The sequence below is a fragment of the Melanaphis sacchari genome, unplaced genomic scaffold, assembly GCF_002803265.2.
Source record: "Melanaphis sacchari strain LSU unplaced genomic scaffold, SCAv2.0 Contig27_pilon_pilon, whole genome shotgun sequence".
Classification (NCBI taxonomy): Eukaryota; Metazoa; Arthropoda; class Insecta; order Hemiptera; family Aphididae; genus Melanaphis; species Melanaphis sacchari.
In genome coordinates, this window is record NW_020271152.1 from 3,332,066 (window position 1) to 3,355,109 (window position 23,044).

General features: G+C 25.5%; 1 protein-coding gene and 1 non-coding gene across 9 annotated transcripts in view; one reads left to right on the forward strand and one right to left on the reverse strand.

Annotated features, from left to right (window-relative positions):
* Positions 1 to 796: 796 nt before the first annotated feature.
* Positions 797 to 23,044, reverse strand: part of LOC112595498 — a 111,852-nt gene continuing 89,604 nt past the window's right edge. For 7 of the 8 annotated variants that reach the window (XM_025340742.1, XM_025340737.1, XM_025340738.1 and 4 more), the window contains 3 exons: positions 10,295 to 10,480; positions 6,420 to 6,698; positions 797 to 1,670 (listed from right to left, as the gene is read on the reverse strand). In XM_025340742.1, the coding sequence (XP_025196527.1) occupies positions 1,467 to 1,670; positions 6,420 to 6,698; positions 10,295 to 10,480 (669 nt within the window). In that variant the 3' untranslated portion in view covers positions 797 to 1,466. The remainder of the gene's footprint in view (positions 1,671 to 6,419; positions 6,699 to 10,294; positions 10,481 to 23,044) is intronic. The other variant, XM_025340741.1, reaches the window with a different exon arrangement.
* Positions 21,488 to 21,559, forward strand: Trnae-uuc. The gene has a single exon. It is a non-coding gene; the product is annotated as a tRNA-Glu (tRNA).

Consider the following 23,044-nt stretch of genomic DNA (forward strand, 5'->3'; position numbering starts at 1 on the left):
TCTGTATCATCATAGAATACTCTTAATGTAGTAAATATAAATTCAAAAATTTTAAAATTTAATTTTCAAATATATTTAAAAATTTCAAAAAACATAATTTGAATAAATTCATTATCAAAGAAAACAATGGGGCTGCTTCTCTGTTACTGTATAAAATATACGATAGTTAACGTTTAAACATTTCAATACATAATCGTAGGAAAATAATATTCTAAATCTGGAATGATCAGATAAAATAAACGATATAAAATCATGACTTACGTTCTTGAATATTACAAAATGTATTTTTATATAGGCATAAATAACTACTCAGTGTCTTGTATAAGGGTTAATCGTATTTTGTCAACCTACCTGTAAATATAAGTAATATGGCATTTTACAAATAGGTCTCTAGTTATATTTACATAATATCTTTTTTTTACAACATCGGCTGTGTAAAAAGCTTCAGAAAAGCTCCGGTAAACTTTCGACCGATGTCGGGACTGATGTATGTGTATACAGTATAAATGACACTGGTGAATGTTTGCGTGGCGGGTCTTGACGGTCAGCAACCTTCATAGGTATAGGAAATACTTACATAGATAGGTACTTACACTAAAATATCGATCTTTGTCGAAAATCAAAAACAAATAAGTGTATAAATTAGATTCAAGTGTAAATAGATATAGATGTTTACTTTGATGTTTCACAAAACGTAAATCATGGATACAATATAGACATACAATAATAATAATGGTAATGGTATTTTTTATATAATATAGTAAAAAATAATGATGAGAACGTGCTAGCACAAAAACGTATATATTCGAAAATGGGCTGAACGCCCGGTGAGCGGTATTTTCGGGGACGACGGCGACGGTTGTCGAAAAGTAGGCCAAAGTGGTTGAGAGTGATACGCTAGGTGTAGTGGTGTGATGAGAGGTTCGGGGTGACGGTGTGGCGTGTGAGATCAATTCGAAAAACCAACGCACGGAACGAAACACGGAAATTGATATTTCTATATATAAGTACTAAGATACTTGTAAATTGGTCATCGTCGGTATTTTAAATATGCGGAAATAATACAACGTAAAGACGGTACAATAAATATTACAATAGTGTGTGCTCGTTCTGTGAGCGGATTTTCGGTTCGCCATCAGTCGGTCGGACATTTGTTCGATATTCGCCACCGAGCCGTGGGCGGTCGGATACAAGGACGAGCGAAATCCCCTTGTATTCAGGCCCACTATATGACTGACCCACATGCCCACCCACGCCGAAACTTCCACCGCCACTGCCACCACAGCTGCCTCCTAAGTCCTAGACGCTCACGCGTGGAAGAATGATTTCGGAAGATTTTTTTTTTTTGTGGATTTTATTTTTACGATTTATTCGGGTAACGACGGCTTGACAGCCGCGAAACAGGAACGACGAACACGCGGGAAAGACAACGACGACGATGACGATGATGACGACGCAAAATAAAATCACTCGGGCGACGAGCACGGTGGCGTTTCCCGGTGATGATAGTAGTGGTTGTATCGGCGGTAATCGTTCGGTAGATACTCGTGACTGTTATACAACCGGCCCATATTGATGCCCGACATGTCGTGCAGGTTAGGATGCGATGAATGGTAGTCGTAGTGCGGGTTCCGGTGGTGGACCGCCGGGAAACGGTTCATCGACCGAGTCTGTGAAACACATTCAGACAAAAAAATAAATAAAAATAAACAAATAATTATTTAAACAAATGGTCCTGTTACATTATCATTATAATAATATTGTCTAAATATTAACTGGACTATCTGCACGTGTTATCTCAGTCTACTAACGCATAACATATTATATAAGTATATAACAATATAGTAACATGTACGTTGAGCAGTTTCAATTTTGTGTGGATAGCTTTAATATTGATAAATCGAGAGATTAATTTAGTAGAGTAAATTATTATTGAGCTACGTTTTAACAAACTTTAACAGGTTTATAAGTATTTTTAAATACCAATACTTTATATATCTACTTATTAATTGTTTGCAAATTAAAATATCATAAAAGTATAATGAGACATTGCGCAAAAAAAAGATAGAAAAATCATGGAGTCGAATTTTCGAAACCTCACCAGAACACCTAAAACTCCTATTCAATCTTTGTCTGTACGATAAGTGCTTATATTTTAGTTATTATTGTGGTTACTTTTATTTTTTTTATAAAATAAAATAATAGTACTTTTAGTAGTATAATATAGATGTCACATTGTAAGTGTCGAGAAATTATCATTCTTGACATAAAAATGTTCAAACCCGTTCCTGTGTTAAGTAAACTAAAATACACTTCGCATTTTTTTATTAAAAATTTCAAGATGTTGTGTCATTACAAACAATATTATATGATTGATTTAGCAATTATGATAAGGTTAGAATGTTAAAAATCCAATACAAATTTAAAAGAAGAAACTTAAACAAAAATATATTTTACGTTTTTTTATAAAAAGAAAAAAATCACAAGCATCTAGTATATATTAATAAAATTCAGTGTGTAATATATAAAAAAAAAAAAATAATAATACACGATTATATATATTTATTTTATATAAATTGCTATATAGTATATTTTCACGAGCGTGAACAATTTTAATGAAATAAAATATTTACTTTCATCAAAAATTGTTTAACTATAAATTTGTTTTGTCTTGGATTATCACATTATAATATAATAATAGTCTTTTCAACACCTGTTTTATTTGATTATGATCAAATTTGTACACAGTAATTTTACACAAGTTTGTTTATGATACTACTTTTTTAAATAACAAAAATATTATGGTTTTGGTGAAAATTATCTTTTATATAATAAATTGAAAGGTAGGATATTACTTTTATACAAAATGTAAATGCTAATTTATGAAAACCCACGTACATAACAAAATTAGGTCATACGTGGGTGGATCAGCCGATCAGTGCTGGTTAATTAAAAAAATAGATTTTTGTTTTCTTTTTTGAAATATAAGCATTTGTGCATAAAAAATATCACAAATTTTATAAACATTATGGTCGACGAACGTTTGATTATTGTCATTTGTTAATTAATGTAGGTGGTATATTTAGGTATACTGTGTTTAATGGAATTAAAATTCCAGGAATTTATTTGTCACCAAAATGTGAAGACGACGACAACACCGGACAAATTACACAAGAATTGGTGATATACATATATCCATTATCACATCTATTCATATGGTAGGTAATACGTGTATTATCCTATAATACACATAGATGTACATGTTTGGGCGCATTTATGGTGAGCGATATGGATAATTTTTGATACCCCCTCCTTTCTTTAACTTTAGAAAATATTAATTTCTTAAAACGACATAGTATAATACAGTATTTTATTTGATTAATATTATTAAAACATTTATTAAATTTGTGATAAGTGGGATATTATAGTTTTAATACAATTGAATAACTGACAATTAAAATATCTGATGATAAAGTTGGTTCATAGTTAATTTTGTACATAATGAGATAAAATTATCATATTCAATCTGTATCTAAAACTGTGTTATCTCATTTTGTCATAAAAAAGAATAAAAAGAACAGCTTATCGATAATTTTGCCTTAAAGAAGATACTTTATTATATTTTATACGGTTATAGGTAAATCAATTTAAAAAAATATTTTATTTTTGTAAGTTAATTATTATTATTATTATGTAATATGGATAATCAAAAATTTAATTTTTATTCTCTCGAGAAAATGTTTCCCTCGAGAATATGTATGCGTACTTACTTAACATTTAGCTTATGCGAAAGATGTTTTAAATTCAGTGATCAGATTTGTTTGAAATATTTGAAAATATGCGTATTATAATGTTAACAAATTTAGATATCATAAATTTCACATAAAACTGATACTTTTTGACTAGAGATAAATATAGAAAATTTAATATTTTGTTTTAATAAATGATTTTTATGATAGAAGGATGACTTTCTTAAATCTTAAATGCGATGTTGTTCATCAAAGTTTTAGTGCAGTCCCTATAGTCAGCTTTAAGAACTCTATAGCAAAATAACAACTACATAACAATATTAATATTGAGTAATATCATTATTTCACACAACTTCAATAGTCATGCGTCTGATACACGCAGAGATGTTATTTGAGTAAACTATTTATGATATATACATACATCAAACATATATTTAAACAAAGATCAAATAAACAATATTTAGACAAATAATGTGAGAATACTCTACTATTATTATATAATATAGCCAAGTGAAATCGCAATTTGCCTAAGTCTGACTCTGGAAATGTGTTAACATTATATTATATTATTATATGGTGTAGCGTACAAAAAGTATACTATAATTATATAGTGGTAACTGATAAATATATAAGAGTTTTTGCTATGGAATTTTTGGTAGTTATACTATATAAGTTATAAGCTTGTGGTATACCATATACGAATACGACGGTATATGTTGTATACGTATGAAGAGTAGGAAGAGGTGAAGAAACTGAAGAAGTGGTCAAAATGACAAAGTGAAAATTCTGTGGAAGATAATAATATGGTATTATTATAACATATAGACACGTAAGTACATAATAAACGTGACGGCCGGATCTCTCGCCGCGCGTCACTGGCTCCACTTCCGAGTATATACACCTCATTGTGATCGTACACGGCATACGCCGTTGCTAAGCTATGTTTTTTATGTTATTATTATATTTGCACAAGGTATGCGATATTTAATATAAGTAATGTAGTATGTATATATAAGTTTATCAGGAGGGCGAATGACTGGTCTGCCGAGAAATGTGAGCAATGACAAAACTGAGCATCGAACGTCTTTAAAAACGGACGAACGCCATTTCGATCGTTTCAGCGTTCGACCGCAGTGCGTTTTTATTATGATATTAAACTAATATATTATATGAAAGCGCATGTTGTAGACCATTTGTTCACAGTTAATTATCTGTTGGTGCAATCACTCATCGCCGATAAATACATAATACCATATATTACTATAAAAATCGAAACAACTGAAATAGTAATACGCAAAGTATAAAATATCTACAGCAGAAATCGCTGTTTAGCAAAATGCTTTCATCGGTTATTTGAAATTATGCTAATTTATTATACTATGATTGATAATATTAAAAATATACACATTTTGAGGGATCGTCACTGCAGCAGACGTTGAGCGATTGAAACTCTTTTCACGGTCTTACAATATATTATAAATAATAAAATTCAGAAGTTTTAGGGTATAAGTCAACTATCAAAAACATATGTTCTAAGCTCCGTGGTTTGCCATGATAAAGCGATTAAAATGTAAAAAAATGTGAGTCATAATCATTTATGAAAAAATATCAACTGTAAAAAAAAATTAACAAAGATGTATAAATATGCATGAAGTTAGGCCTACGGCTTAGTGTAGGTATTTTGTTTTTTAATATCTTTTATTAAAAAGATATACATTAATAATTGATTTTTTTGTACTACATTTCTAATTACAATTAAGCTATAATAGAGTTTTGCATATAGATTCTTATAAAATATACCAATATAATATTAATAGGAATGTTTCCCTATAATAATATAAAATGATAAATTAATTACAAAAATATAGAATAATGCATGATAGTATTATATACTAGGTATACCTTGGTATGTTTCTTACATTGGTGGGGTGTATAAAATAAAATAAAAATATTTAAATTTTTTCTTCTTGGATCTCATTTCCCAACTACTTAGTCACCCCTGAAAAAATCGATTACACACCAGCCAATGTGCCAAAATGTAACAAGTACAAATTGAAAAAAACGTCTTAACATTTTTCATCAATCTCTTCAAAAATTTTAATTCTGTTTTCTATTCCTAAAATTTTCCTCATCTTCAAGACCACACTATGTCAAATCCTTACGATAGTGGTAATAATTTCAATAATTTAGGGAATTGTAAAATCGGCACCGATATTTTTAAAGTGAAAACTATTGATGTATAAACTCTGATCGAAAAAAAAGAAGGGCTTGTCTGTTAGGACCTAGTTATAATATTTTTAAGAGCTATTTAGTGATTTAGTGTAACTCAGAAAACAAAGGCCACAACGAGGAGAGCATTCTCATATTATACTCCAAAAGTTAATTATTCATGATATAGTTTTGAAATTTTGATGAAAAAAAATTCTAAACGTTAAATTAAATATTAACAACAGATCGCTTGTCTACGACAACATGTAATATTATTCACATTATTTATTATTTTAAATAATACTAATACTGTTGGTATTATTATGTTTTATCGAACCGAGTTTTCAATCGATCTTTTTGTTTTTTTTTATTTCCTGCTATATTTTCAGGCCGAGCTCACACGTTAATTTATCTACATATCGTTTTAATATTGTGCTGAACGTCGCATAATATATGACTCACTCTCATCGAAGTGTGCCGAATAGTGTACGCCGGTAGACTGGAGGGCGGCGGTGGCGGTGGAGCAGCCAACACGGGCTCAGGTGACATGCCCGGCAACGATGCGTCCAGCGTGTACGGTTCCGGCGACCACCCGGCCGTCAGCCACCTGGCCACCATGGACATGCTGGTGCAGCAAGCGTCGGCGGCCGCTTGCCGGAGTCCTCGGTGAAGCACCAGGAACAGCATGGCGTTGACGAACGAATGGCCATTGGCCACGTGCAATGTCACCTGCAGCAACATCAGCACGGCGACGGTATCGTATTAACTATTGTTGACGATACTTATAAACATGGTTATGGTTTCTATACCGTTATCTAAACTAATAAAATGTAATGTGTGCGAGCGTGTAGTTTTGCGTTTTAAACAGGAGCTCGTACAGGGATCGGTTGGTCAACGAAAAACGAATATTTTAGTATCGTATAAGGTGGCTGTTGATAACTCAAAAGAAATTAGCTACTGATATCGTATGTTATTTTTGACTTATTTTATAATTGGTAAAAAACCAGATTACTATGTGTTCGGAATGTGTGTATTTTATTTTGAATTGAATTCAAGACAGAGCGAGCCCAGTGGTATTTTTAATTTGTCACGGGCAACACTGTATAGGATTGGTTAGTTGTAATTCGTTTATTATTATTATTATTCGTATACAATTATTATTTTTACGAGTTTGTTTTTCTTTGTTATTTCATCGATAATATTGTTTTTCATATTAACATTCACTGGTATACCGCAGATTAAATAAAACCAATAATATTAAAATAATTTAATCTGTGATAAAATGATACAAATATTATTTTTGCGATCTATTATATTTTGCATATTATTATTATTCTCAAGGATTTCTCATTATGTTATCTTAAAAATATTATATAATTGGACAATCTACAGATACGACTGTATTTATATTATTGACCAGCAGTCATCGAGAATTTTTTTTTTTTTTTGGCTTCAATAGTTATTAATTATATTTATTATTATTTGTTGATAAACATTTTTTGAGTTTGTTGTTGTTATCATTAATCAATTTATGTGAAATTTTCGATGAATAAAAATGAATTGCAATAGAAAAAATTACATATCATAGATTTTGTTTGCTTATGATTAAATCAATATTAATTAGATGAGTTTTAAATAGCATTAATGCAAACTTATTTGTCTTTTTATCATAAAAAATGATAGTTTTAGTTAAACAATTTTATTTTTATATTTTATAGTTTTGCTAAAAAAATAATAATTTATTCAATTAATAATATTAATAATATTCAAAAATTTTTATTGCATTAAATGTATAGCTTTGAATATACCTATTTTTATCCTATTATTTATTATTGATGTTGTAATTATTATATACGTGAGAAAATATTAATGTTTTAAATTTCATAGCCTTCTATAGACTTTTCATGGATTGAATATAAGTAGTTGATTTTATTTACTTTGAAATAGACATCGAAAATTTAGAGTTATCAAGGAAATTTGAGTAACAGAGAGCCCCGAATGGATAAATTATAATTTTTTTTAAGCAAATGAACACACTATTATTACGAGAATACGATATCTTAGGACAAGTTTAATATTATATGTTAATAAAAATATAAAATTCAAAATGGCCGGTGAAACAAATATTTTAGCAATATTCCAATGTTCATAATAATATGCTGTACACCCACAGAATTATTATTATCTATTATCATTAAATATTTATGTATTAAACCATATGATATGCGTAATAATATTTATTAAAGTCAATTCAAAATGATTTATTTTCCTATTTTTAGAAACAATGAGTTATACCTATATTGATTTATAAACATATAAATATACTGGATGTGAATCACTCTCTTGAGATTTCACAACCTCTGATATTCTTGAGGGAAATTTAGTTTAGTTTCAGTACATCAATACCGCATTGCGAATTTATAACACGGCTCTATACGTTATAATAATAATAAATTGAACGTTTATGATGGTATATCAATATATCGTGCATTACACTTTACAAGTTGTCTTAGAAAAAGTTTGATTTTATACGTGTATTGTGTTTAAAAAGAAATGTGTATACTAGTAGGTATATTAATTTTCATATTACTGGAAAATCATAATCTAATAAATTATATAGTAATAATGCTTCAGACACCGAAGCTGAATTTTGTTCATGGTTAATTATGAAATAAATTCCAATAAACTCAAACGTTTCATTTCGGAAATAATGAATTATTTTTCATGACATACAACTGTATGCGTAGCGTGACAGTATATAGAATATCTTACAGTATTTAAAACTAAAATATTAGATAGTACTATTATTAAAACTAAAATATTATCTATGGAGATTATATGAATTCATTTATTTTAATAAAGCACTATTTTATTTTTAATTAATTGTTATTTGGAAATTTTAGATTATCATTTACCTTTGTCAAAAATGTTTTTAGATTATAAATCTATGATATGGTATTATAATTGTATACAAATTTATAGTTTTAGAACAAATTTTAAGTATTTCCAGTTTTCAGGTACAGTTTTAGTGTTAATACCATTTCATCAAATTTCACATATCATCTAATATATAAAACTACCAATGTATGAGTACTGTGTACCATATATTATATTACGAATATATATATATATATATATATATATTAAAATTGTATGTAAATATCTAATATTGTTTTATGGAGTGTGCCGTGCGGTTTGCATCTAGAAACGAATCTCTCAAACGAAGGAGTAGGGAAATATATATATGATGATAATTATATAGTAATAATAATACGGCAGAAAGTCTCACATCGATGTTGTTTAGTTGCTAAAGAGGGGTAGTGGAGATGGATTTTTCGGGAGGGAAATTGCTGCCCATCAAAAAAAAAAAAATTGAATATATAGTTATATGTAAAACAATATATCATCAATTTATTTTAATTTTTATATTACATAGTAGGAACATCGTATTTATTATTGTTTAATAAGGATAAAGCAAATTTAGGGTAAGGAAAAAAAAAATGCCAAAATGTATGTTGACCATAAAAAGGGTCATTCGAGTCGCAATCTATATATTTAAAAAGGGTTTATTTGAGCTGCATGTCATAATATAATATTAATTAAATAAAAACATAGTAGAGCTGTTGTAAACTGTAACCTGTTCCTTTCCAAGTATTAATATTTGGAACAAATGATATAGACAGTTACATCATAGTTATTGTATTATTGGTATACAAAGTGATTAATTAAGTTACAGCAGTTTCATATGCAAATCCATGTGTTGTTATTATTTATTAAAGTATAAAAATTTATAGATTTAAAAAAACGTTCATATAATTTGCATAACAATCATTATTTTAATTATTCTCAAAATGTTTAATACTGTTTGATTTCTAAGTATTATATTATTATTTCGATATTAGTAATTGATTTAACATACTCAAGTATACTAATTTCATTATTTTACTTAAGCATGAGTACACATACTTGAAATAACTGATGAATGAAATTAGTTTTTAACGAACTTAACAAAAAGTACCATATTAGTATAAAGTATTTAATATAATATAATGTCTGATTGTCGTACAGCATAGCTTATACAAGTTATATAACTATCAGAATTACTGGTTTTAAAATAAATATATTTAAATTATACATAATTTGAGCTTGTACTCATACAATGTCAAGTATACAGTATATTGTCTGGAGATATAAAATAAAATTAGCAATCTTTTTCTGCCAGAATAATATACATAACATTTTCTGCGGCACGAGATTCAATGTCTACATTTTAGTTTTCTTTCTCACAAAATTCACGGACACAATATTAAAAAAAATATATATTTAAATTGGTTTACCTCGTAGTCGGAACGATTGCCGGATAGTGGATGTTGTACCAACGTAACAAAAAATAGTGGTCCCCAGAAGATCACATACGCCGCAGTGATGACTACGAACATTTTAACCTTTTGGACTCCTTCTCTTTCAATGCGCAACAGGTAGTTGCGCATCCTCTGATGCTCTTCTACCGCACCCAAACTTCTCTGTGAACAAATCAAAAAATAAATTGTCGATATTTTTGAGACAATGTATAATAAGATAACTTTCAGATACTTTAAAAGCAAATACAAAAAAAAAAACATAAATACAATATTAAACTTAATGTATAAATCTATAGTTTCACCAGTAAAATAGGTAAGTATCACAAAAATGTACTGTTATTTTTAAGTTTTACCTTTTTACAATATTAGATTATATTTATGTAAAATACATGCCATGAAAAAAGCTCATTTTATAAATGAAATAAATTGAATGAATTAATTGGTTTTAATAACCCAACTCATATTAAAACCGTAATAATCTATAGTTTGTTTTTATTGTTAAAAATTAAAAATGTATATATAAATCAATTTAATTTTATTTATAAACTATTATTTACTTCTAAATAAAAATAAATTGTTTATGAGAAATCATACATTTTGTGATTATCTATTAAGTATTCTATAACGATAACAGCTTCTATACTACAAGTTTTACCTTTAGTTAAAGTTTAAGGTAATTGCTTCTATTTGTTGTTTGACTTGCGTAGTACAGATACTTTCAATAGGTATAATTAGCAACACAAAACCTTATACTACAAATTTCAAATGATCACTTGCTGACAGTTTAACAAAGTTAGAGTTTCACATTTTAAAAGGTTTTTAGAGAGTGTATTTTATTTACTTGTATTGAACTTACGTAAAGAATTTGTAACAAACTTTTGGTGAAACTTTGACTTACTTATATTCATATAAGCCTAGGTTTTTTTTGATATATTACATTTACTACAATAATAATAATTAAAAAAATAAACATATATGTATTAAAAAAATAATGTCATTATTAGACGCGTCTTTATTGATTAATGTGTGTTAATAAATTTTTTTTTAAAAATATAAAACTGTATCGTTATTCATGAGTTTTAACAAGTTTTTGGGCAATATTGCTTAAATGTATCTCAATAATTTTGGCAATTTGACACCATTTAAGTCCTTTTTTTAAAAATGTGAAAAACTTTTAGTCTTATAATTACCAACAATAAATCTACAAAGTATATACATTTTTAAGAAATATATACATTTAAAAACCATATACTTTAATATCAAGTAACATTTATCTTTTCTCATATTGTTTTATTTATACTTTCTGAAGATAAATTTAAAGTACACAAAATATTTTTTGTTAGTTAGACGTATAATATATTACAGTATGAATAATTTTTTGAGATCCCTTACCAAAATTATTGTGTTGAATTTATTAAATCAATGCCAGAATATATTTAATTATCAGCGCCATACATAATATTGTATGAAGCTGTTTTTAATACGGATATTATGATTAATAGTTATTATAATTTTATTTAATAACTTTAAAATGTAAAATTGTTTAAGCTGTTATATATTAATATTTTATTTTATATAAAACTTAACAAAATAAGTTGATTGCTTGACTTTAAAAATTGTTAATCTTACAAATAAGTAGCATTAAGAATAATATATAAAGCGTACCTTTATAAAATAATCTATTTTTTTATTTATTTTTTACTGTTGTTCGAATGTCTATTTAAAAACTTTTTTAATAAGTTGATTATTAATTTGTTACATTGTTGTCTTTTGAATATACATCTGCACGAAAATACACAGTCTGGAAACTTGTAATTGGAAAAGTAAACTCGTTATTATATTTTTTTCACTTCAGTTCGTTATAAGAGAAAAAATGTATAAAAATGTGATTTTAAAGTAAATTTACTAATAAAAGTCTTTAAATTATCCACTCAAATAATTTTGTAGTAAAATATATTTTGAGAATAATATAGTTAAATGTTAGAAAATTTCAAAACGAACCAATTAATTTTTACTTAACAATTAACATAGTTAATAGAAATATTTAAACATTAACAAGACATATTTAATGACAATGCAATCAGGAATTTGTAAATAAGTGAAACTTTTAATAATTTACAATTCAAAAATTGGTCTATTACAACAATGTATTTGTATCATGTTAAAACAGTGAAATAACAGTACATATCATTATGAATTAAAATAACTATAATTATAAAAAAAAAAAGTTAAAGTATTATTTGAGAATAAATCATGCAATATACGCGTAGTACCCAAGTACATATAATTGACAAGTAAATTAATTTTTGTTCTTCTTAATATTGATAATTATCATAATATCAATTATAACTATAAATCCCTATTATAATTATCGAAGTACTAAATTGATAAAAATTATACTAGGTACTTAAAAGAAATCATCGAAATACGTGATTTAGTAATATCATTAGCTATAATGTGTATATTACGAGTAATATAAAAATATTTAAAACATGTGTGTTTTTTACCACTATTAATCTACATTTTATATCATTGTGAATTCTATACATAGATAATAATATATAAATTATATTATTTCAACTAGTTAGTATTATGTAGTACATATTAAATATCTATGTTTTAATATGTGTATTTTTTTTATCGAACTATCCTAAGGCTATTAGTTATAAGTTATAACGAATAAAAAACCTCGACAATCCATTTATTCAAAATACTAGATATAGTCTAGTCATATGACTAGATACTGTTTTAGATACATTTGTAGTATATTTATGTATAGATTATATTCTTTCATGACTTGTTTATAGATAACTACTAATAATTTCAGGGTCTCGTTTATAGTTAAATATTTTAAGGTGTACAAAAAGTAGGTTATAATTTTAGCGATTCACCCAAAAATATAATCGTGGAAACAATAAATAATTCAGCGGATACTTTGATTGATCTAGCTAAATTTTCTCATGACGTAACTGGATAAAAGACAAAATAATATAATCGAAACAATCAGATAATATAATATAATAATAATAGGTCCATTTATAAATTACCATTTATCACTCACCGACGCCAATATAAAGCGTTATTGTTCTACTTTATTTTTATCCAGCCTATCTGTCTTATTCGAATTACATAATAAATTATATTGACAATATGTTTTGACAAATCAATTTTCTATAATAATATTTCCATTCTAATATTATAATAGATAAATAGATATATAACAGCTTTGGTGACGTGTAATTTTCTTGTACAATAATTATGATGTTGCGTAAGATCAATTCAACAATACATCTATTATGATAATGAATAGAATATTGTTTGTTATTACTATTATTATATTATGATTTATGGTGTACTCTATAATATACTTTTGTTATGGTATACCTCTCTATAAGTGTACGGTACACTAGTGAAGCTGAGTTGGGTGTTATACGAGCAACGGGGTTTTTTCATAAGAAATTAAAATTAAAATTAAAATTACTTATCAACTACAAATTCAAAAATACCAAATCGTAACTATCAATACTTTTGCTAGAATGATGGACCAGCGATCGTGGTGTAGCTAAATTGCCTAATCAGGACGCCGTGTTGTCATTATTGTATTAATGCAAATACGATTTGAACATACCAATTGTATATTATAAATTTCAAAGAAGATGTTTCTACTACTGTCAATATTTATATCAAAAATGTATTGTTAAAAATCAGTACATATGTTTCAACATACTCGTATTTTTCCATTTTCTCTCTTATCACAATATAACATCATAGTTTTCATATTTTTATTTTTACTTATTCTCTCGACATTATTATATTAAAAACAAACGATTACAAAAAAAAAAAAAAAAACTCAACTGAACTCGTAAATTTATTATTCGTACTTATTGCTATGAATTCATACTAGTATAATAGTAGTTGATAATAATTGTAGGCGAGTTTATCTATTTAATTATGAACATTAAAATATTAATAATTATTATAAATAATAAACGTTGTTTGGGTAGAAAACATTGATTCATACACTTTATCGAAACTACCATTTGGGATGTTAGTAATTATGGCTTGATAAATTAATACTTGACATGCATTTCTATATGTAATAAACTGATCAAAGATATTTATCGAAATGGATTTCCACATTTTCTTACGTGAGAGCCACACAATATGATTTACGTTTTTTCAGATTTATATAAATAATTTTATAGGGTAAGGTTAATAACTACACTTATACCTATGTATATAGTATATCTATATAGATTATGAAAATTTACTATATGTGCTTAAGGGGCGTGGTCCACTCTATTCTACGGCACTATTGGAAATCACAGCATTTTTGAAAACGCTATATAATATATTTTTAAATTAAAATTACAAGTGGACCTATATATCACAAAGTTTATAGTCGTATATACCACGACGTAGCAAAATGATTCTAACCTGCAAAATAACTTAACCTGCTCAAATATTTCATAACCTTTAATAATAAATATATAGTACTATATCGTATTATTCAAATTGTGATTTTTGAAATTTTTAATCTTACTTAAAGACTAAACTTTAAAATATTTAGATTTTTGTGTTTCATATGGTAATACAAACTTCTTTTTACTTTGTACATAATAAATAAATATTTTTTTTGAAAACGTTGATGTATCTTAATCAAAGTTTGAATGAATAGTTTCTAAGTAATTAAACTTTATCATGAACTTAAGATAAAACAATAGGCTTAACGATATAAGGGCTATGATAAATTGTTTGAAATTAAAGTCATCAATATTAATCAACTACAAAAACATTTTTGAGTATAATAAAAAGGTACCAAAATAAATATTACTTACTAAATTTTATATTGTTTATATAATTATCATTACAAACTATTATTCTATTTATATAAAACTTAAAAACTTAGATATTATTCATTTAAATTTTGAAAAAATCAAGTACTTAACAGTTTTTAGCAAAAAATTAGTGATTAATTAAAAAAAAAGAAGATTTTTTATTGCTATAGGACAATTCTTAAATGGTAAAAATAATCAAAGTATTTGAAAATATATATTTTTAATTATGTTTACGATTATTGTTAAAAAAATAAATACTCGAAATCAGAATTTAATTATTATTGTAGTCTGTAGTATAGGTTAAAATCACGATGACTATATTACGTTTGGTTAATAGTTTTGTATGCTGAGCGCCGGTTGAGTTTAATTCTGTTTTTGTTTTAAGAAATTATTAGCGATATGAACTAAATTACTAAAAAGTTAGTATAATCTCTACATTATTATTATTATTATGGAATCGTCTGTTGAATTCCATATAGGTACGTCATTTGTTCAATGTAGGATATCTGAAATTAGAAACTTACACGTAAAATAACACGTCGACGTTAAACTTACATACTCATTACTCTCACTATAATCGAGTACATTTGAAGATTACAAACAATATTTCTTAATTTTATATTCGATAAAACATTTTTAATATTATTTTGTACAAGATGACATTGATACGCATGAAATTGTAAATATTAATAACAATCTTTAAAATTGATCAAATATGATAAATACAATTATGTAAGTAAATATGAGGTGAATATCATACCCGTTTTATTTGATAACTAGCAATTGAATAATAAAATGTCATGTATTTTTTTATTCAATAGATATTTTAAATATTTCCTGCAAGAATTTTCGTTCATTAAATAAATTTTGTTTATAATGAAAAAGGAATGTAGAGAATTAAGTTTTGTTGTTATTACATGTATTTATTTACATATGTATAATTATATTATATTATTTAATATGTATAAAAATAATTAAAAAATGTACTTTGATTATATATTAAATATAAAGGGATTGATTTTAATTAATATTTGTCAAACCTAATAACAGGCAAGCTCAACATTTAAGAGAATAAAAATTATATAAAATAGTTTAAATACTAAATATTAACATTAAAAAATGTTATTACGTATAAATCGGATAAGGAATCATTTGTTGACTTCTTTGTTGGCTAGTATTCCGTATAAAGGATTGTATTTCAAATATCACATAGAATAAAATATGGTATTATTTAGTTAATCAATAGAAAAGGAGATAGTTTTGGGGAGGGACAAAATATTTTGTATTGTTTTCAAAAATATTGGAAGTATTTATATAGGAATTAATAATTATTTAAAAAAAAAAAAATGTTGAAATAATTACTATAAACCTCTTGGTCAGCTATTATTATAATTCAAGGAAAATATAAATCATAAATTAATAAAATTTATCAAAGTTAGGGCATTCAATTTTTAATACATAACATAGAATTTGAGAAACTTTAATTTACATTAATTTATAATAACTATGAATTAGTTTTTTATACAAACACGTGGAGACGATAATGAACGTAATTAAAAAAAAATTAGTAAATATTAAACTATAATGATATACACATTATACTCATAGACTTATTTATTGTTATATGTATTTATTAGCAAATCATAATCTGAGAAAATTTAAAAAATAACAATAATGTATTTTAGTTATAATACTGCTTTTGAAGATGACTTATTCTGTTTGAAATATGTTTAAATGATCAATAACTTTAAAAATATCTTTACATTATTGCATTGTCATTTCAAACTATGTATTTAATAATATACGTGTAGTGTTATTTTAATTATGGGTAGTATACTATAGCAAAATGCTTAACGTTTTGTTTTCGTCAAAAAATGAATAATAATGCATTGTTTATTCGTTAAATTTGTGATATAAACAGTCATTAAAATCGTACAAGAAATTATTTTTTACTAAAATAAATGATTCAGTATTTTACAATATAATATTATAGAAATTAGAAACTATCAAGTTTTCATTGATTATATGTAATTAATTTTAATTCGTAACATGCGATTATTGTGCTTGTTGGATATGCATAATATATTCTTGTTAAACCGAACTGTAGTAATTCTGGCACGTGTCTTAAACAGCCGTTGTACCTTCAGGCTCAGATGTACGAATGAAATATGCGTAATATATTGTAAATTATTAAGATGTATGTTTTTAGAGATTTCGTATCATAAAATATCTTTACCCATAAAGATATTACCGAAAACGATTCAATATGCGTTTGAGTTAAATAAATAATTTACACAACGGTCCCGTATATCTTAGCTTTTGTATATTTCATAGATAATATGACTATTGTTATGTATTTTAAAATAATGTAATATCGTATTCTTTTATGAATTTGAAATGTATTATAAAAGTGTATACAAATTGTATATATATTTATTTATTTGAAATTGTGAGTCATTCGATGAGATGTGAAATTTATAACAAATAGTATAATATTATAATACCGACATACTGTCATATAGGAAATAATAATATAATATTGTCCAAATCGCTAGAGGCAACAGCAGACAAGCGACGAGATGTATAATTTCTATCATAACGGAATTCTATAGATTATACTTGATGATTAACGCATATTCTATAATTATAATAAAATATTTATATGAACGATGAACAGAATTATTTTATCTGTTACGTGAATATTATCATGATGTTTTGTAAAAAAATGCGCACGTGTTAAGAATTATACACATGGATAATTATATACATAATTATTAGCCTCGATCTTTATTTTTTCCATACAAAAAAAAATAAATAAATAAAATTAGTGTTTACTACGTTATTATGAATGTGCATTGTGCATGCTCTATATAAATGCACTTCACATGATTTATTATAATGTGTATATTATAGATATACACTTATATAAGCTGCGCGTACCCTCTTTTAAATAAATTTAGGTAAATTTAAAACTGTATTTAAAAATAAGCCTAGGTATATTTAAAATGCATGCTTTTTATACTTACAGTATAAAATAAATAATAAAAAATACGCGTATCGAAATCTTTCATTTTAACATGTAAAGTATAGGATTTTTGAAATAAGAAAAAAATGGAGACAAGTTTATCTTTATTAAATACAAAAAATTAAAAAAAATAATTTCATTGTCAGATAATTATTATGGCAACCAAACCGAAATAAATAAAAGTTATAAGTATTATGAGAAATAAATAATAAACATAAATATAATTTTTCCCGTATATTTTTATATAATGGAGAGATAATAATAATAATAATAATAATACTTGGTTAAAATGATGACAAAAGGGTTGGCAAGCGAAGCGGGCAAGGATCAGATTTACATAACGTTATATAGGATACAAATATGTATACCTTACGTTTAAAAATTAAATTATGTACATATAGTCAATCAAATTGTGAGATTATAATATAGGTCGAGTATAATATGTGAGACCGATACACTTTATGCTAAACTTCTATTCTCTAGGAAAAATGCAAGTCCATCTCATATTATAAAACATAATATATTAAAAAAAATTTTAAAAAATGAATGTTTAAAACTTATTTTATTTATTTTATTAAGATTTTGCGATTATTATATATAATATATAACTGTGCTTGTGTAACTTTTACTTAGGTTTCTTTATATTGTGTGATATTATACTTTTACCGTCTTCTTGAAACTTAATTAAAAATGATATACTATTAAAACGTATATAAATAATTATGTTGAAAGAAACTGTAATAATAATAATAATAGTAAACAAGAAATAATTAAACGTTCCTCGTGAAAAATAATAATTTACAAATATAAAATAATTCAACGTACAAAATTTGTATTAAGACAATAATATTGGTAATTTAAATGATACAATAGGTTATAACTAATAACCAATAAAAATAATAGCAATAAACAAATCAGGTTAAGTAAAAATGTTTTAAAAATGTTTTGGCTTTTGAAACGTTAAGTAAAATACGTATGAATAATTAATAATATATATAAACAATGTAAGCGTGTCATATTCATGCATGTAATATTAATACTATTAATTTTTCGTTTAACAATTAACATATATTATTATGAAAACAAAATATAACACTCAAACTTCACATAGCAGCAAACTATATCTTAGAATAATTGAAATACGTACAATAATTGATTTTAATTAAATGCATACATAATTATAACAAGGTGAAATTAGTATTTAAAATTATATTTTGTTTAAGCTTCAAGCACGTTGTTTTTCTTATACACGCGGCTTATGCTCATAATCTTATATTAATATTATAATTGCTGTACAATATATAAACAGACACACCAATATAATTTTAATGATTATTATTTTTCCAATTTAAATAATATTATGTAAATTAAACTTTGTTGAACAATGGAACAATGGAACGATTTAATAACGGTTAATTAAGTTATGATTTAAAGTAATTATACACACACACACACACACACACAAATTACATTATAATATATTATATTTGAATAATAATAAACGTCATACTCTAAATTAAAACTTTAGCTCATAAACATATTTTATAGTAAAAGTATATGTATATAATATAGTGAATCGCAAAATATTTGCATAGAGATTTATTATAAAAGTACACGTTTTGAATTTTTATCGTGAAAAAGTCGTGCGTTGCAATAACAGATGCTTTTATATTATAATATTAAAATATAATATAAATTGCAGTTCACATAAAATGTATACGAATAATGTATGACACGTAACTGCCGGCGGTGTTGTATACTAAATTATATTAATCACTATAATATAATATAGATCGTTAAATAGTAGGTAGGTATACGATAGTGTTGATTTAGTTTATAATACATGTATTTAGGTTCAGAGATTTTTATTAAAAGATTTGTTATTAATCGATATTATTTTGCCTAATAAACTGCATCGGAGTGGGCGAGTACAGAAAAGTGTGTACATAATGCAGCAAAATATTTTTATTTTTTGATTCATGAAAATGTTTAAGTCATATTTTATGTTATTACAACGTGTGTGCATTTTTTATTTTAAACATAAAATGTACCTTTACTAGTAATACAGCTGCTTAAGTTTACCCAAGTGAAATGTACCAAAATATAGTTTAAGTAGTCGACATTAAAACACAAAGTTCTACCTTGTTTGACCTTTAACTTAGATTATGTAAAGCTATATATTCATATATACTATACATCTATACGGCTGTATGCAACCTAACCCTACGCGTTTAAATTGGAAATTTTGCTATAACGCGGATCACGGATAGCAAGAAAATAAAAATTATATTTTATAGTTATGTATGATTAGATCTTTCCGTACTTTCGCTTATAATATTCCTATAAATTATTATATAATTTATAAGAATTTATTTTCGAGTATTTCATAGGTATAATTGTGTCTTACGAGAACGTTGCATCTCTCTATAATTTAATGATTACAATTAATTATTTATAACAGTGAATATAAAATGTAAATTGCATATTATATTATACTAAGTGTATGGGTATGAAATTGTAAATATAATGCACGCTTAATACGTTACCTATATTATAATTTACTCACCTTCCTTGACAAATCATATCATATTATATTATTCCTCTTTTTTTAATTTAATTTTATTATATTATACATATTGTTAATTTTTTTAATTTATATAATATGTATATTAAAATATATTATTAAAAAATTTAAAGAGTAAGATTATTGTCGTCGATTTTTAATAAAATCGAAACCAATGTAGGTGTAATGCATTTTGTAATGAACTACCTGCATAATATTTTATTTAAGATGTACGTCATGTCATGTGTGTGTATATGTATATTATATTCAAAGATAAGAAACACAACACCTACCTACATAGATATTACATAAGTTAGTTCATTATTGTGCTGTACGCACGGATGACGACTAGTGTGCAAAGCTGCAGAGTCGTAATTATTTTATTTAGTACACAAAACACAATAAACATAATATAGTTGATGGATAGGTAAAATCACATAATTTATTAACATTGGTTGTATTGCAACAGGATTATTTAACCTAATATTTAATTAACTAGTAATCTACTAAATCAAATGATAAATTCTAAAAATGTCAGAAAATTGTATTTTGATTGTGTGTAGTTATGCAGGATTAATATCCAAATTATTGATCCGTAATTGTAATTATATAGGAACCTAGAAAGATTGTATGACTATACCAATAAATATTAATGTAAGCATTTTATAACATTTCAAATTCACTCTGTTGGTTTTGTCTTGAAATATTTTATAAATACTTATTTTGTACTCGACATTCATTCATCCGGTATGGTCTAGTGGCTAGGATACCTGGCTTTCACCCAGGAGGCTCGGGTTCGATTCCCGGTACCGGAATTTAGTTTTTGTTTTTTTTTTTTTTTCATATAATTTGTTCAACATTTTTATAAACAACACTATTTTCATTAAAACTAAAATTATAGATATTAGTTAGGACTGAAAAAATAGGGTCTTTTTGTTATTAATCGAACATATTATTTAGATAAGTAATTTACTATTTTTAGTAAACCTATAACAATAATTAAATAATGGGTAAATAATTTGATTCAATAAATTGATACTTATTTGGCTGTTTAATAATAATACAATTAGAAATATATAACAATTTAATATATACAAAAGAAATACCGATAAAATAAGATGTATGATATACTCGTAAAATTAAAAAATATTTGTCCTGCAACGTCTGAAATACGATAGAATACAAAAAATAAGAACACATAAAATATATTATAACAATATTATTTATTTTTTTATCAGAGTCTGTGGTATTGTAAAAATTGTTATCCCACAAAAACATAACTATACGTGTATCCGGTTGTAGGATATAAATAAATATTGGATAAAATATATTATAATAACGAGTGAACATAATAAATATTATTTGATAAAGGATTTCCCAGACCTAAAAAAAAAAAAAATCAAATGATTTAACTTCTGTGTATACTATTAGAATATACGTAATATTTATCATAGAATGGCCTGCTAGGATTTTTTACACGGGAGATGTGTAAAGAAACTAGTAGTTACCCCTCCCCCCACACTTTGTGGTATTTTAAAAATTGTTGTTAGTATTTTTGTTGTTAAGTCGCTTATTGTAACTTTTGCATAGTAACATATTCTTAAGGTTAATTATTAATTTATAATTATTATTTTTATAAGGTTAATATTTATTATATTATTCGATATACTCTTACATTATTCAATACATTTAAGTAAAATAAAATATATTATTAATAAGTATTAAGTAACGATTACAATTTAATGAATGTTAATAATGTTTTATTGTTTTCATATGTGATTATGGTTATCTATTTATAAAGATAAATGTATATACTCTTATAATAAACAATTAAAAATAACATGTAAAGACTTAGTTTGCGACCCTGTAGCATTATTTAACACCAACGAATATGCTAAATAATACAGGAATCAATGCAATGTACTTGCGGAACTATACATTTTTTTATTTTTAAAAATTATAACTAATACATTAGGTTGGATTAGGTTAGGTTTAAATAATGTTTTGCTGTATATGTGTAACAGTGGTTATTTGTAAAGTAATTATTTAACAATTTTGACGTTCCTGAAATGTCCTAATCCTAATTGTATCCAAGCTATTATTCAGACTTCTTGATGCATAGAAAAAAAATCAAGTATTAAGAGGAGACCATATGTTCATAAAATAAATTGTTTGTTAAAAATTATTTCACGCGAGAAACAATTATTACCATACAGTGAAAAAACTTAATTGCGCCATAAAAAGAGGAAAACTTTGACCATACTATATATTGTTTTTATTTTATTTTTCGTTATAGATAA